The 12,123-nt window shown below is 51.7% G+C and overlaps 1 protein-coding gene across 1 annotated transcript in view; it reads right to left on the bottom strand.

Annotated features, from left to right (window-relative positions):
* TPRG1 (tumor protein p63 regulated 1) overlaps window positions 1-12,123 on the bottom strand; it is a 76,951-nt gene that overhangs the window by 38,200 nt on the left and 26,628 nt on the right. Inside the window, exon 4 of the mRNA XM_050964826.1 lies at window positions 8,385-8,561. Within this exon, the coding sequence (XP_050820783.1) occupies window positions 8,385-8,561 (177 nt within the window). The remainder of the gene's footprint in view (window positions 1-8,384; window positions 8,562-12,123) is intronic.

Genomic DNA, 12,123 nt, shown 5'->3' with positions numbered 1-12,123 from the left:
TGCCACTGAAACAACTCCCCCTTCCCAGCACTGCCCCTTTGCAAACGCAAAACGCAGCACTCAGTGACTGTTAGCTACATTCCTTGCACTACCAAAAGACACTGGGGCCTCTGGCCAAATAAAATAGCCTCATGGCTATTGGGAAGGGAAAGAAGCATGACCTAATTTCATTGTAGCCAAGAGAATAAGAAGTAGCTTTGCTGCTTGTCACATTTCACTGAGCAGCAGCTCCCCCAGCACTGACCCCTTAGCAGCATCTTCAATACTCTCCGGCTCCGAGCTTTGCATTCTTATCTCAAACACAGCTAAGGTCTAGTCCTCGCCCAGCTGTCTGCCACTCTGGTCCTTCTCCTCAGGAGTTAATAAACCAGCCAGCTGAGCAGATGCTTTTTTTCCCTGCCTGTTCCTGCTTCATGTTTAACAACTGTGCAACCTTGTAGCAGTTGCCCAGCTATGTGGGGATCTAGGAATGCATGGCCTGAACACCCTGTTGTGTGGGTGACTTGGCCGTGGTCTGAGGGAAAGCTGCAGGCAGGGCACAACTTGGTGCTAATGCGGTGTCGGTGCGCCCACTCGTGGTGATGCAATGGAGCAGCGGCAGAGCGGCCCTGGTCTGGAGCTCAGCAACACTTGGTGTTTTCAGTTCCCAGAGAGAACTTCTTACCGCCCTCTTCCCCTCATTACCTCAATCAGTTTCATGTTGCAAGCCTTGAATTCTGGGTCTCAAGCAACCCCAAAGAAACTCAATGCAGAATTCACCGCTAACCATCAAATGTGCCCCCTGCTTTAGACTCAAACCACAAGACAGAGTATTTCACGTTTCAATCTGAAACCCTAAACTGCGCCAGGACAGCTCTACTTTAGCAAAGCTTTTGATACGGTCTCCCACAGTATTCTTACCAGCAAGTTAAAAAAGTATGGATTGTATGAATGGACAATAGGGTGGATAGAAAGCTGGCTAGATTGTCGGGCTCAATGGGTAGTGATCAACAGCTCAATGTCTAGTTGGCAGACGGTATCAAGCAGAGTGCCCCAGGGGTCGGTCCCGGGGCCTGTTTTGTTCAACATCTTTATTAATGATCTGGATGATGGGATGGATTGTACCCTCAGCAAGTTTGTGGATGACTCTAAGCTTGGGGGAGAGATAGATACACTGGAGGGTAGGAGTAGGGTCCAGAGTGACTTAGACAAATTGGAGGATTGGGCAAAAAGAAATCTGATGAGGTTCAACAAGGACAAATGCACTGGAAGAATCGGAAGAATTCCATGCACTGCTACAGGCTGGGGACTGACTGGCTAAGTGGCAGTTCTGCAGAAAAGGACCTAGGGATTACAGTGGATGAGAAACTGGATATGAATCGACAGTGTGTCCTCGTTGCCAAGAAGGCCAATGACATCTTGGGCTGCATTAGTTGGAGCACTGCCAGCAGATCGAGGGACGTGATCATTCCCCTCTATTCGACATTGGTGAGGCCTCATCTGGAGTACTGTGTCCAGTTTTGGGCCCCCCACTACAGAAAAGATGTGGACAAATTGGAGAGAGTCCAGTGGAGGACAACAAAAATTAGTAGAGAGTTGGGGCACATGACTTATGAGGAGAGGCTGAGGGAACTGGGTTTATTTAGTCTGAAGAAAAGAAGAGTGAGTGGGGATTTGATAGCAGCCTTCAACTACCTGAAGGGGGGTTCCAAAGAGGATGGAGCTCAGCTATTCTTAGTTGTGGCAGATGACAAAACAAGGAGCAATGGTCTCAAGTTGCAGAGAGAGAGGTCTAGGTTGGATATTAGGAAAAACTATTTCACTAGGAGGGTGGTGAAGCACTGGAATAGTTTACCCACAGAGGTAGTGGAATTGCCATCCTTAGAGGTTTCTAAGGCCCTGGCTGGGATGATTTTGTTGGGAATTGGTCCCGCTTTCAGCAGGGGGTTGGGCTAGATAACTTCTTGAGGTCTCTTCCAACTCTAATCTCCTATGAGGGCTCAGGAGGGAAATGGTCTCTTCTTGGGACATTCATTGTATCCACAGTTCCAGCCTGAATCTCAGCTAAGAACCAGATTGTAATTCCCTGAAGTCAAACCAGTACACAGCATTGTTCAGGGTGAAGTTCTGGCTTCTTTGAAGGGAGTTTTGCCTTTGGCTTCAATGGTGGTTTAAATTGGATTTCAGTTAAACTGGTGCAACTTTCCTATGTAAAGCAGACCTCTGAAATGTGCAGCTGCAGATTTACAGCCCATTTTCTGCAAATAAAAGAAGACTACATTGGGGATTCTGACTGGCGGCTGTGCAGTCTTCTTTCAAATCCTCCTATTCTGGATGTTTTTCTTTCGCCCTCAACTTGCAGCACAAATGTCCTCTGGTCCAGCCAAACTTTAAACAACTGAAAGATGGAGGGTTAGGACCCTGGCAAACCACCAGATACAAGTGTGATCTCACCAATCAAACCTGAAGCCATGGCAGAAAGGTAACGTTTTTCACTAACCCAAAGCATATCTGCTCCGCTCCACCACCTAGTGGCACTGGGGTACTGGTGCATGTTGTAAAACGGCGGAGGGGGGAAAATGGGTTACACATATTACTTGAAGTCCTGTTGATTTGGAATCAAAAGCCAAAGAGCAGACTTCTCTCACCCACCACAACTTTACAGAGCTGTATAAACTCCCTGGAAGTCCCAGAAGTGGTATAGTGGCAGAGAATATCTCAGTTCCCAAATGCCCTGCTAAATTCCAGAGACAATCATTGGGTAGAAATTACAGCTAAGAACAGGAATGATGACACATTAAAGAAGGGGAAAGAGAGAATATTTTACTCCTTTATTCTGTTCCTTCTTTGCATTTTAACATTTCTCCTCTTGCCTTATGCCCCTGGGTGCAGTGACTTGCACAGATCAACGGTCTGACAGTAAACATCTTCCAGCATTTCAGGTGTATTGTTTTCTTTGAGAGACTCCTGCTAAATTAATAGCTTTAAAAACATTTGTGTAAACTGCATGGCAAAATCTACAGGGCCTGATCTGGATCCCCTCTATGTTAGATAAATCCTTCTGCTGCGTTTCCAGAGTGTTTTGCCATTGACTTCAATGGACTGAACTCTGACAAAGTTCAAATGAATAATGCTCAGGAGGCACCTGGACATCTCCTTAGAGCAGCTAATCTTAGTGGTAGAGCAGCTAAAATATTGGCAAAGCCAGTTTGGCAGGGGACAAGGGAAGGGACGGAACCAGCCCGTTGTCTTCCTTGGAGTTGTCCACACACCCTGCTGTATGCTCCCTGCTTCTCGTAATTAGAGAGTCTGGATGGGAGATGCCGCTGCTGAAGCCGCCGGGAAAAGGGTTTTGCAAGCATTTCAGACCAGCACAGTTCGAGTGGTGATTAGAACACAGACAGACACAAGCCCAGTGGAATCCACCCGAGATGAAAGCCGATTTCGACCCGAGGAAAGGTGCTTGTGTAAAGAGCTGCCAGCTGAGAGCAATGATGGAACACACACTGCTTAGGTCTCAGGCTTTCTGACCCCACCTCAGATTGAAGATGTCATTAAAAGCCGATGCAGTCAGGTCTCAGCTAACTCTGCTTCCTCCATATACTAACATTTAGCAGCCTCTTTTGGCCATATCCTCAGCTGGTGCACACTAGCCAGGTTCCACTGAAATCAGTGCCAATTTGCACCAGCTCAGGATCTGGCCCACTCCCTGCTTTAAAAGTAGTCCAAAAGAAACAGAGCTAGAGGAAGTCAGCCAAATTCATTTCCTCTGTGGCCCCAAGGGAGCAAATTCGAAGACTGGTGGTTATTTTAATTGAGCCTCAGTGATGTTATTTCTAATAACAACATTAGCTTGTATTTATTGCAGCACCTTTCATCCACACAGATCTCAAAGTGCTTTCTAAACTTCAGTACCATACACAGAGACACATAGAAAGCACTTTGCACAACACCAAAATGCAGCCACCTCTGGGCCGCAGCCATGCACAGCACCATGGCCGCAGACATGAGTCGACAAAGAGGACCAAAGCAGTGAACTTCAGCACCGTAACTACAGGCCTCCACCACTTGACTCAGGAGAAAACACCATCAGCAAGGAGCAAGCTCCTGTCCTCACAGAGGGTGACCACGGCGTGGCACAGCCACGTGAACATGGAAGACCAGAGCCCAGACAATGGAGGGGGCCGTTATTACACTGTAGCTCTGCACCGTCATTCTAGGGGAAACGTAGCGAGGAACATGGTCTTCTGAGAGGAGAGGCCAGATATGACTGGCCTCTCTGGGAGGAGGAACAGCCAGCACGGGGGAACTGTAGTTCAACAAACCCAGCCCCCCTCCCACTTCACTGTCCCCCTGGGTGGCACATCACAGCCATGCAGAACTTCACCACAACAGCTGGGACCGAACCCAGAGTCACATGCTCCAGGGACACAAGCCAGAATCTCCTGCAGCGCTAGAAGGATTGGTGTGGTGAGGGAAACAGTTTCATTCCCTCCTCTCTCTTGCACACAGAGCCAGGCACCAGCTCAGCCTGGATGGGTAACGGTGCTGAACACAGAGTCCCTCTCTTTGCAGTGAATTGGGAGCTGTTCCCCTTTCTCCTTAGTGCGGCCCCTCTAGCTACCCTGCCAGGACACAGGCAGCATAGTCAGAGTTATGGACCCCCTTGAGGGTGTCTGCCTGCCAAGGGCCTTCCAGCTCTCAGCTGGGTGGAGATCAGCAACAGCCCCTGCAAAAGAAAGGAGCAGAGCAGGTCTACGGAGCGGTAAGGGATCATCAGAGGGCAGGCTGGCATGCTGTGGTTAGCCACAGGTAGGCCCTAGTGCCAGAAAACAGGCAGTGACTGGTAGCTGTGGATGCTGCCATAGGACAACGATGGAAGGTTTGGAGACTGGCTGCAGAGAAGCACCGAAAAGCTCCATGCTCCAGCGATCAGAGCACTTCTGGTCAGGGCTAGGATGCGCAGTGCCCAAACGCAGGTTATTCAACGGGCTGGGGACACCGGGAAAACAATAATGCTGGAAAACCCCCTCCTGGTGTAACTCAGCAAGGCTGCACTGGACTCAGTAGTGACCTGAGGCTCTCGGGCACATTTTCTCATCTCAGAACAGGAACTCGTTACCGCTTCACAGATGGTCCCATGCTGTAATTGCTGGAAAGGGCTCCCTTTAATCCTCCCAACAGCAATGGAAACAGAGCAAATCAAAGCCACCGTCCCAGCCCAAACTCTGCATCAAAGACCTGAACTCCGGCCTCTGCAAAACCAAACACCCAACAGAGCCAGGGAAGCAAAACAAGGCGCAAGGCAAAGAGCCATTGGAACAAATAAAACAGAGGCTGTTAAGTGCCTGGTATGCACGATGTGTTGGGACTTGCTGCTGTCAGCAGTGTGAGCAGACATTCACATGCAGCCATTCATAAGACGCACAGTAATTACCTTCAGCAGAGGCTGTATTGTGATGAGTTCCTGAAGCAGAGCGTGATATCACTAGCATCAGAACATCATTACAGGGGAGGATACCGGCCATAACCCTACAAAGCTCAGGGAAGGTGCTGGAGGGGGTGCGCCGCTGGGATGCTGCAGGGAGCTCTCCCATCATTAGTTATACTTGTTTTACAGGGAGCCAAATGCACATTTCACGTGAGATTATGGCAGGATTGTTCCCAGCAGGACTCTGACCTTTTCCCCGAGCTCAAGGAGAAAAGCTCGGAGCGTCGCATAACTCTCCCCCAGCTGGCACCATCCTACAGGCCACCTGAGTTCAGCACAGCCAACCCATGTTGGAGTGACACCTCGGGGATAAAAACGAGAGATCAACCTGAAAGTGGAACGGCGGGGGAGCCCGGCAATGCTCCAGCAGAGTTCACACTGGAACGGCGGGGGAGCCCGGCAACGCTCTGGCAGAGTTCACACTGGAACGGTGGGGGAGTCCGGTGATGCTCCAGCAGAGTTCAGCCTGGAACGGCGGAGAAGCCCGGCGACGCTCCGGCAGAGTTCACACTGGAACTGCGGGGGAGCCCAGTGACTCTCCGGCAGAGTTCACACTGGAACAGCGGGGGAGTCCGGCGATGCTCCGGCAGAGTTCACACTGGAACGGTGGGGGAGCCTGTGACTCTCCGGCAGAGTTCACACTGCAACGGCGGGGGAGCCCGGTGACGCTCTGGCAGAGTTCACACTGGAACGGCGGGGGATCCCAGTGACTCTCCGGCAGAGTTCACACTGCAACGGCGGGGGAGCCCGGTGACGCTCTGGCAGAGTTCACACTGGACGGTGGGGGAGCCCGGTGAGGCTCCGGCAGAGTTCACGCTGGAACGGCGGGGGATCCTGGCGACGCTCCAGCAGAGTTCACGCTGGAACTGCTGGGGAGTCCGGCGACGCTCCGGCAGAGTTCACACTGGAACAGCGGGGGAGCCCGGTGACACTCCGGCAGAGTTCACACTGGAACGGTGGGGGAGCCCGGCAACGCTCTGGCAGAGTTCACACTGGAATGGTAGGGGAGTCCGGCAACGCTCCGGCAGAGTTCACACTGGAATGGTAGAGGAGTCCGGCAACGCTCCGGCAGAGTTCACACTGGACGGCGGGGGAGCCCGGCGACGCTCTGGCAGAGTTCACACTGGACGGTGGGGGAGCCTGGCAACGCTCTGGCAGAGTTCACACTGGAATGGTAGGGGAGTCCGGCAATGCTCCGGCAGAGTTCACACTGGAATGGCGGGGGAGCCTGGCGACGCTCCGGCAGAGTTCACACTGGACCGGCGGGGGAGCCTGGCAACATTGTGGCAGAGTTCACACTGGAATGGTAGGGGAGTCCGACAACGCTTCGGCAGAGTTCACACTGGAACGGCGGGGGAGCCTGGCAACATTGTGGCAGAGTTCACACTGGAATGGTAGGGGAGTCCGACAACGCTCCGGCAGAGTTCACACTGGAACGGCGGGGGAGCCTGGCGACGCTCCGGCAGAGTTCACACTGGAACGGCGGGGAAGCTCGGTGAGGCTCCGGCAGAGTTCACACTGGACGGTGGGGGAGCCCGGCGAGGCTCCAGCAGAGTTCACACTGGACGGCAGGGGAGCCCGGCGACATTCTGGCAGAGTTCACACTGGACGGTGGAGGAGCCCGGCGAGGCTCCGGCAGAGTTCACACTGGAACGGCGGGGGATCCCGGCGATGCTCCAGCAGAGTTCACGCTGGAACGGCTGGGGAGTCTGGCGACGCTCCAGCAGAGTTCACACTGGAACGGCGAGGGAGCCCGGCGACGCTCCGGCAGAGTTCACACCGGAACGGTGGGGGAGTCCGGCGACACTCCGGCAGAGTTCACACTGGAACGGTGGGGGAACCCGGCAACGCTGTGGCAGAGTTCACATTGGAACGGCAGGGGAGTCCGGCAACGCTCCGGCAGAGTTCACACTGGAACGGCGGGGAAGCTCGGTGAGGCTCCAGCAGAGTTCACACCGGAACGGTGGGGGAGCCCAGCGATGCTCTGGCAGAGTTCACATTGGATGGCGGGGGAGCCTGGCGAGGCTCCGGCAGAGTTCACACTGGACGGCGGGGGAGTCCGGCGAGGCTCTGGCAGAGTTCACACTGGACGGCAGGGGAGCCCGGCGACGCTCCGGCAGAGTTCACACTGGAACGGCGGGGGAGCCCAGCGACGCTCCGGCAGAGTTCAGATGTGGATCCAAATTTCACAGCTCAGGCCCATCTCCACAAGGGTTTGACTTTCAGCATACTGGACCCGAACACCTTGCCTCTAAGTCATAGTCCATCTGAGCAGCTCAACCAATTCTGTACTGGTGGAGGGCAGTGCCAGGCCCAGCTGTGTGTGTCTCTGAACCAGGCATGCCTCCTCCTGGCAGTTAGGTTGTGGGGCCTCCCTGTGCTACCAGGATAAGCTAAAATCTTGGGCATGTTGTTCACTGCCTCTGGGTCTGGCTGCTCTGTTCTGTGTAGGGTCTGATACTGCCCTTATCGCTGCAGTATCTGAGTCCCTTCCAATCATGCACAAAGTGATGTGACTAACATCCATCACCTGGGGTTCCTTCTCTCTCAGCCTCTCCCCAACTTCTGTCTTTGGGGTGTGGAGCGAGGAGCAACAGGAGAGCTGGACCTCGCCCCCCATATTTCGGGGATGAGGCTTCACATGATCAGCTTACCTGCCTCCTTCCCCTCCCTCCCCTCCGCTCATTTGGTAACGGCATCACCCCAAACGTTCCATCAAGTCGTACTGCTCCAACGTTTTCTCACCCCACACACCGCACGCTGTGCCGGGAGGGATCTCCATAGCTCACTGCCCTGGAGAGATCCCAGAACATCAGGGGGACACAGGAAACAACAGGGAGACAACAGTTTTCAGCTCAACAAAGGGGCTTCAATTCCCCCCCAAGCCTTGCCTCTGGCTGCTGTTGGTACTCACTTGTCCAGGGACCTCTCAGGAAAGATGAACTGGCCACAGCAGATACGGTCGATGTAGTTCAGGGGGATCCGTTGCACCTGGAGGCAGCTGAGCATTATGAAGTCATATTTGCAGACCAGGAGGTTGGCGTCTGTGATCACTACAACACGCTCCCTCTCGTTGTTCCAGTGATCTACCCTGGGGACAAAGCAGAGAGTTCAGGCAGTGACACTCCACGCCACTGAGGGAGGCGAGCAGGTTGTGCTGATTACTGAAGATCAGAGCAGGAATCCAACCTTGGCTTGCATAAATAACCAGCACTGAAATTTGAAATGGCCCAGATATGTCTACACCAGTGCCTAAGGATGGACGAATCCCTAGGCATTCAGCAGGGCCAGCTCCAGCCTTTTTAGCAGCGAAGAAAAAAAAAAAGGATAAAGTCACGATTGGCAGCATTTCGGCAGCAGATCTACCACGCTGCTTCATTCTTCCATGGCAATTCGGCAGCCAGTCCTTCCTGCCGAGAGGGACTGAGGGACCCGCCGCTGAATTGCCACCGAAGACCGGGATGTGCTGCCCCTTACCATTGTCCGCCCCAAGCACCTGCTTCCTGCACTGGTGCCTGGAGCCGGCCCTGGCTTTCAGAGCAATTCCTATAGGCCCCTGGTGGTTTAATCCCTATTCAGTTGTGTAGGACTTTCCTATGTGGGAAAATAGAAAGCTGTTTTTTTTTTTAATTTGAAATAATAATTAAAATAAAAAGAAGAACAGCCTGCGTCCTGGCTTGGAAACCTCAGGGATCAGCTTGGGGCACGTTCGCAACCGTTACATCTCTTGAGCATACTGTTCACTAACTTTTGCAGAAGGAATGCATTTTGTGTCCACGAGGAGGCAGTGCAGAGAGATTCTCTCCTGCCCCCCTTAAAGCCTCTCCGAAAGGTGACTACAACATTTCACCGCTTATTAAGATCTTGCTACATCTGTACCAGGGGAAAACCACAAGCGTAATTAGTAAACCAGCTTTAATGATCTGTGTCTTGAGAATCCAGTTAGCCACGATCACTCAGTAAAACATTTGTTTTGTCCGACAAAAAGGAAGGACTGAGTGGAAGGAAGTTCTGGGCGTTTGGAATGTTCCGTTCCGAGTTCCACCTCCCAAAGGACTGTCTGTGAATTGTTTTACGTCCGTGCTCTGCAATTTCATACGTCAGCCACTTTACAGACTGGCAGGGAAAAGGCCTTGCCACTCAAACATGTCTGTCAGCTGGGGAGCTAATCACAGAACTGGAAGGGCCCTCCAGAGGTCATCAAGCCCAGTCCCCTCCAGCCTTCTTATAGGGCCCAGCCTGGCCTGATTGGCTGCTTTTAAGCCTCCATTTAGGTGGCTCCCAATAAGGCCTTCCATGATTGGCAGGGGCTCTGCACAGCCTCTCTGGCTTGCTCTAACCCCTTCCATGCCAGAGTGGGGAAGCTGCCCCACTAGTCTCTTTGAAAAACTGCCAACAGTCTTCTTTTGTTTTCCCCCTTAGACTTGCTTCCTGTGGGATCTTACCTACCAACTCCCTAGTTTGCTAAGGCTGCCTCCCTGAAATCCATTGTCTTTATTGGGCTGTTCTCCCTCCTACCATTCCTTAGAATCATGAACTCGACCATTTCATGATCACTTTCACCCAAGCTGCCTTCCACTTTCAAATTCTCAACCAGTTCCTTCCTATTTGTCAAAATCAAATCTAGAACAGCCTCTCCCCTGGTAGCTGTCTCCACCTTCTGAATTAAAACTTGTCTCCAATACATTCCAAGAACACATTGGATAATCTGTGCCTGTTGTGTTATCTTCCCAACAGATGTCTGCGTAGTTGAAGTCCCCCATCACCACTAAGTCCTGTGATTTTGTTAGTGATTATGCTGATTTTAGTTTGGATGATTTTGTAGCAGATTCTCTTTCTAGTATAGAATAAAGATGAGCTTTAAAAAAAAAGCCCATTAAGGGATGTCACTGAAGTGCATCCACTCAGGTTGTGGATCTCCCAGGACTATAATAATCAGAGACGGGTCTAAACTAGCAGAGGAGAATTTAAGGAGGCTGAGCCAAACTGCATTGTGCTGCCACCAACTGGCCACAGTGAGCAACAAAAGACTTTGCAAAGAGAAGTTTGCTGCAAGAAGCTGACTGCACTTATCTACTTGCAATTACTGAGCCAGACCTAGTTGCTTCCCAGTGAGCTTTGATCCTGGGTAACACTGGTGACTCTCCGGGTCGAGGTGCTAAGACAGACTCGGATACAACCTATTCTACTCTGTATCGATTATCACCATGGCATCTGAGAGCTTAAGGGTGAGGAAATGTGCACACACAAGAAAACCCCATTCATACACTACACACAAGAGTATCTGTTCCCTGAGCTCTCAGGAGCTCTGGAGCAGACAGGTACCCTTCTTCCCCCTGTGGGGCAATCCTGATTTGTGATTCATCAGGGTTAATTGACAGCATAGGCGCCCACTAGGACTAGGGCTGGAGCACCCACGAGGAAAAATTAGCAGGTGCTCAGCACCCACCGGCAGCCAAGCTCCCCCCATCTCATCTCCTTCTCCCCCCCCAGCACACTGCATTCCTGCTTCTCCCTCGTCCCAGTGCTTCCCACACACACACCCCTGCCACCTAACAGCTGTTTGGCGGCACTTAGGACTTTCCCAGAGGGAGGGGGAGGAGCAGGGACACGGTGCGCTCAGGGGAGGAGACAGAGAAGAGGCAGGGCAGGGGCAGGGATTTGGGGGTGGAATGGGGGTGGGAAAGGGGCAGGGCTTGGGTGGGAAAAGGCAGGAAGAGGGCAGGGACTTTGGGGAAGGGCTGGAATGCGGGTGGGGTAAGGGCCGTGCAGGGGCGGGAAGAGGTGGGGCATGGGCAGAGCCAGGGGCAGTAGGGAGTCGAGCACCCACTGGGCAGAGAGGAAGTCAGCACCTATGACTGACAGAATAAATTGAGAGATGCTTTTGGTCTATCAACTAAATAACTACCCTGGATAGAACCACTTTTAAAGATGTGTATTTAAGCTTCAGACAGAGGCCACTGATGGTCGGCAAATACTGCACTTGATGGACAACTGGTCCAATATAACCCATCATTTGCCTGTAGGCCTTTCAGTGCGACACTTAAGGATCTCAATCTCTTTAGCTTCCTGAAGAGAAGTATATGAAGTGACTTGATCCCAGTCTATAAATACCTCTAGCGGGAGACGGTACTGAGGTTGAAAGGCTCCATGACCTAGCAGTCAAAGGCATAACTGCAGTGGCTAGAAGCTAAAGGTAGACAAATTCAAATGGGAAATGAGATGTAGATGGATAAGATTAAGATTAGATAAAATAGACAGACAGAGATTGATTTTTAATGCTGTGGGTCATTAACTATGGGCACAATTTACCTAGGGATGTGATGAATTCTCCACCAGTTGGAACTGTTAAATCAAAATTAGGTGTCTGTCCAAAATAGACACTCTAGCTCAGGAGTAGACAACCCAGAGGTGGCACGCAAGCTGATTTTCAGTGGCACTCACAGTGCCCGGGTCCTGGCCACCGGTCTGGGGGGCTCTGCATTTTAATTTAATTTTAAATGAAGCTTCTTAAACATTTTAAAAACCTATTTACTTTACATACAACAATAGCTTAGTGATATATTATAGACTTATAGAAAGAGACCTTCTAAAAACATTAAAATGTATGACTGGCACGCGAAGCCTTAAATTAGAATGTATAAATGAAGACT

The sequence above is a fragment of the Gopherus flavomarginatus genome, chromosome 8 (genome assembly GCF_025201925.1).
Source record: "Gopherus flavomarginatus isolate rGopFla2 chromosome 8, rGopFla2.mat.asm, whole genome shotgun sequence".
In the NCBI taxonomy this organism is placed as follows: Eukaryota; Metazoa; Chordata; order Testudines; family Testudinidae; genus Gopherus; species Gopherus flavomarginatus.
The sequence above is the reverse complement of the archived record's forward strand: the minus strand, read 5'-3'. Positions and strand labels throughout refer to the sequence as shown.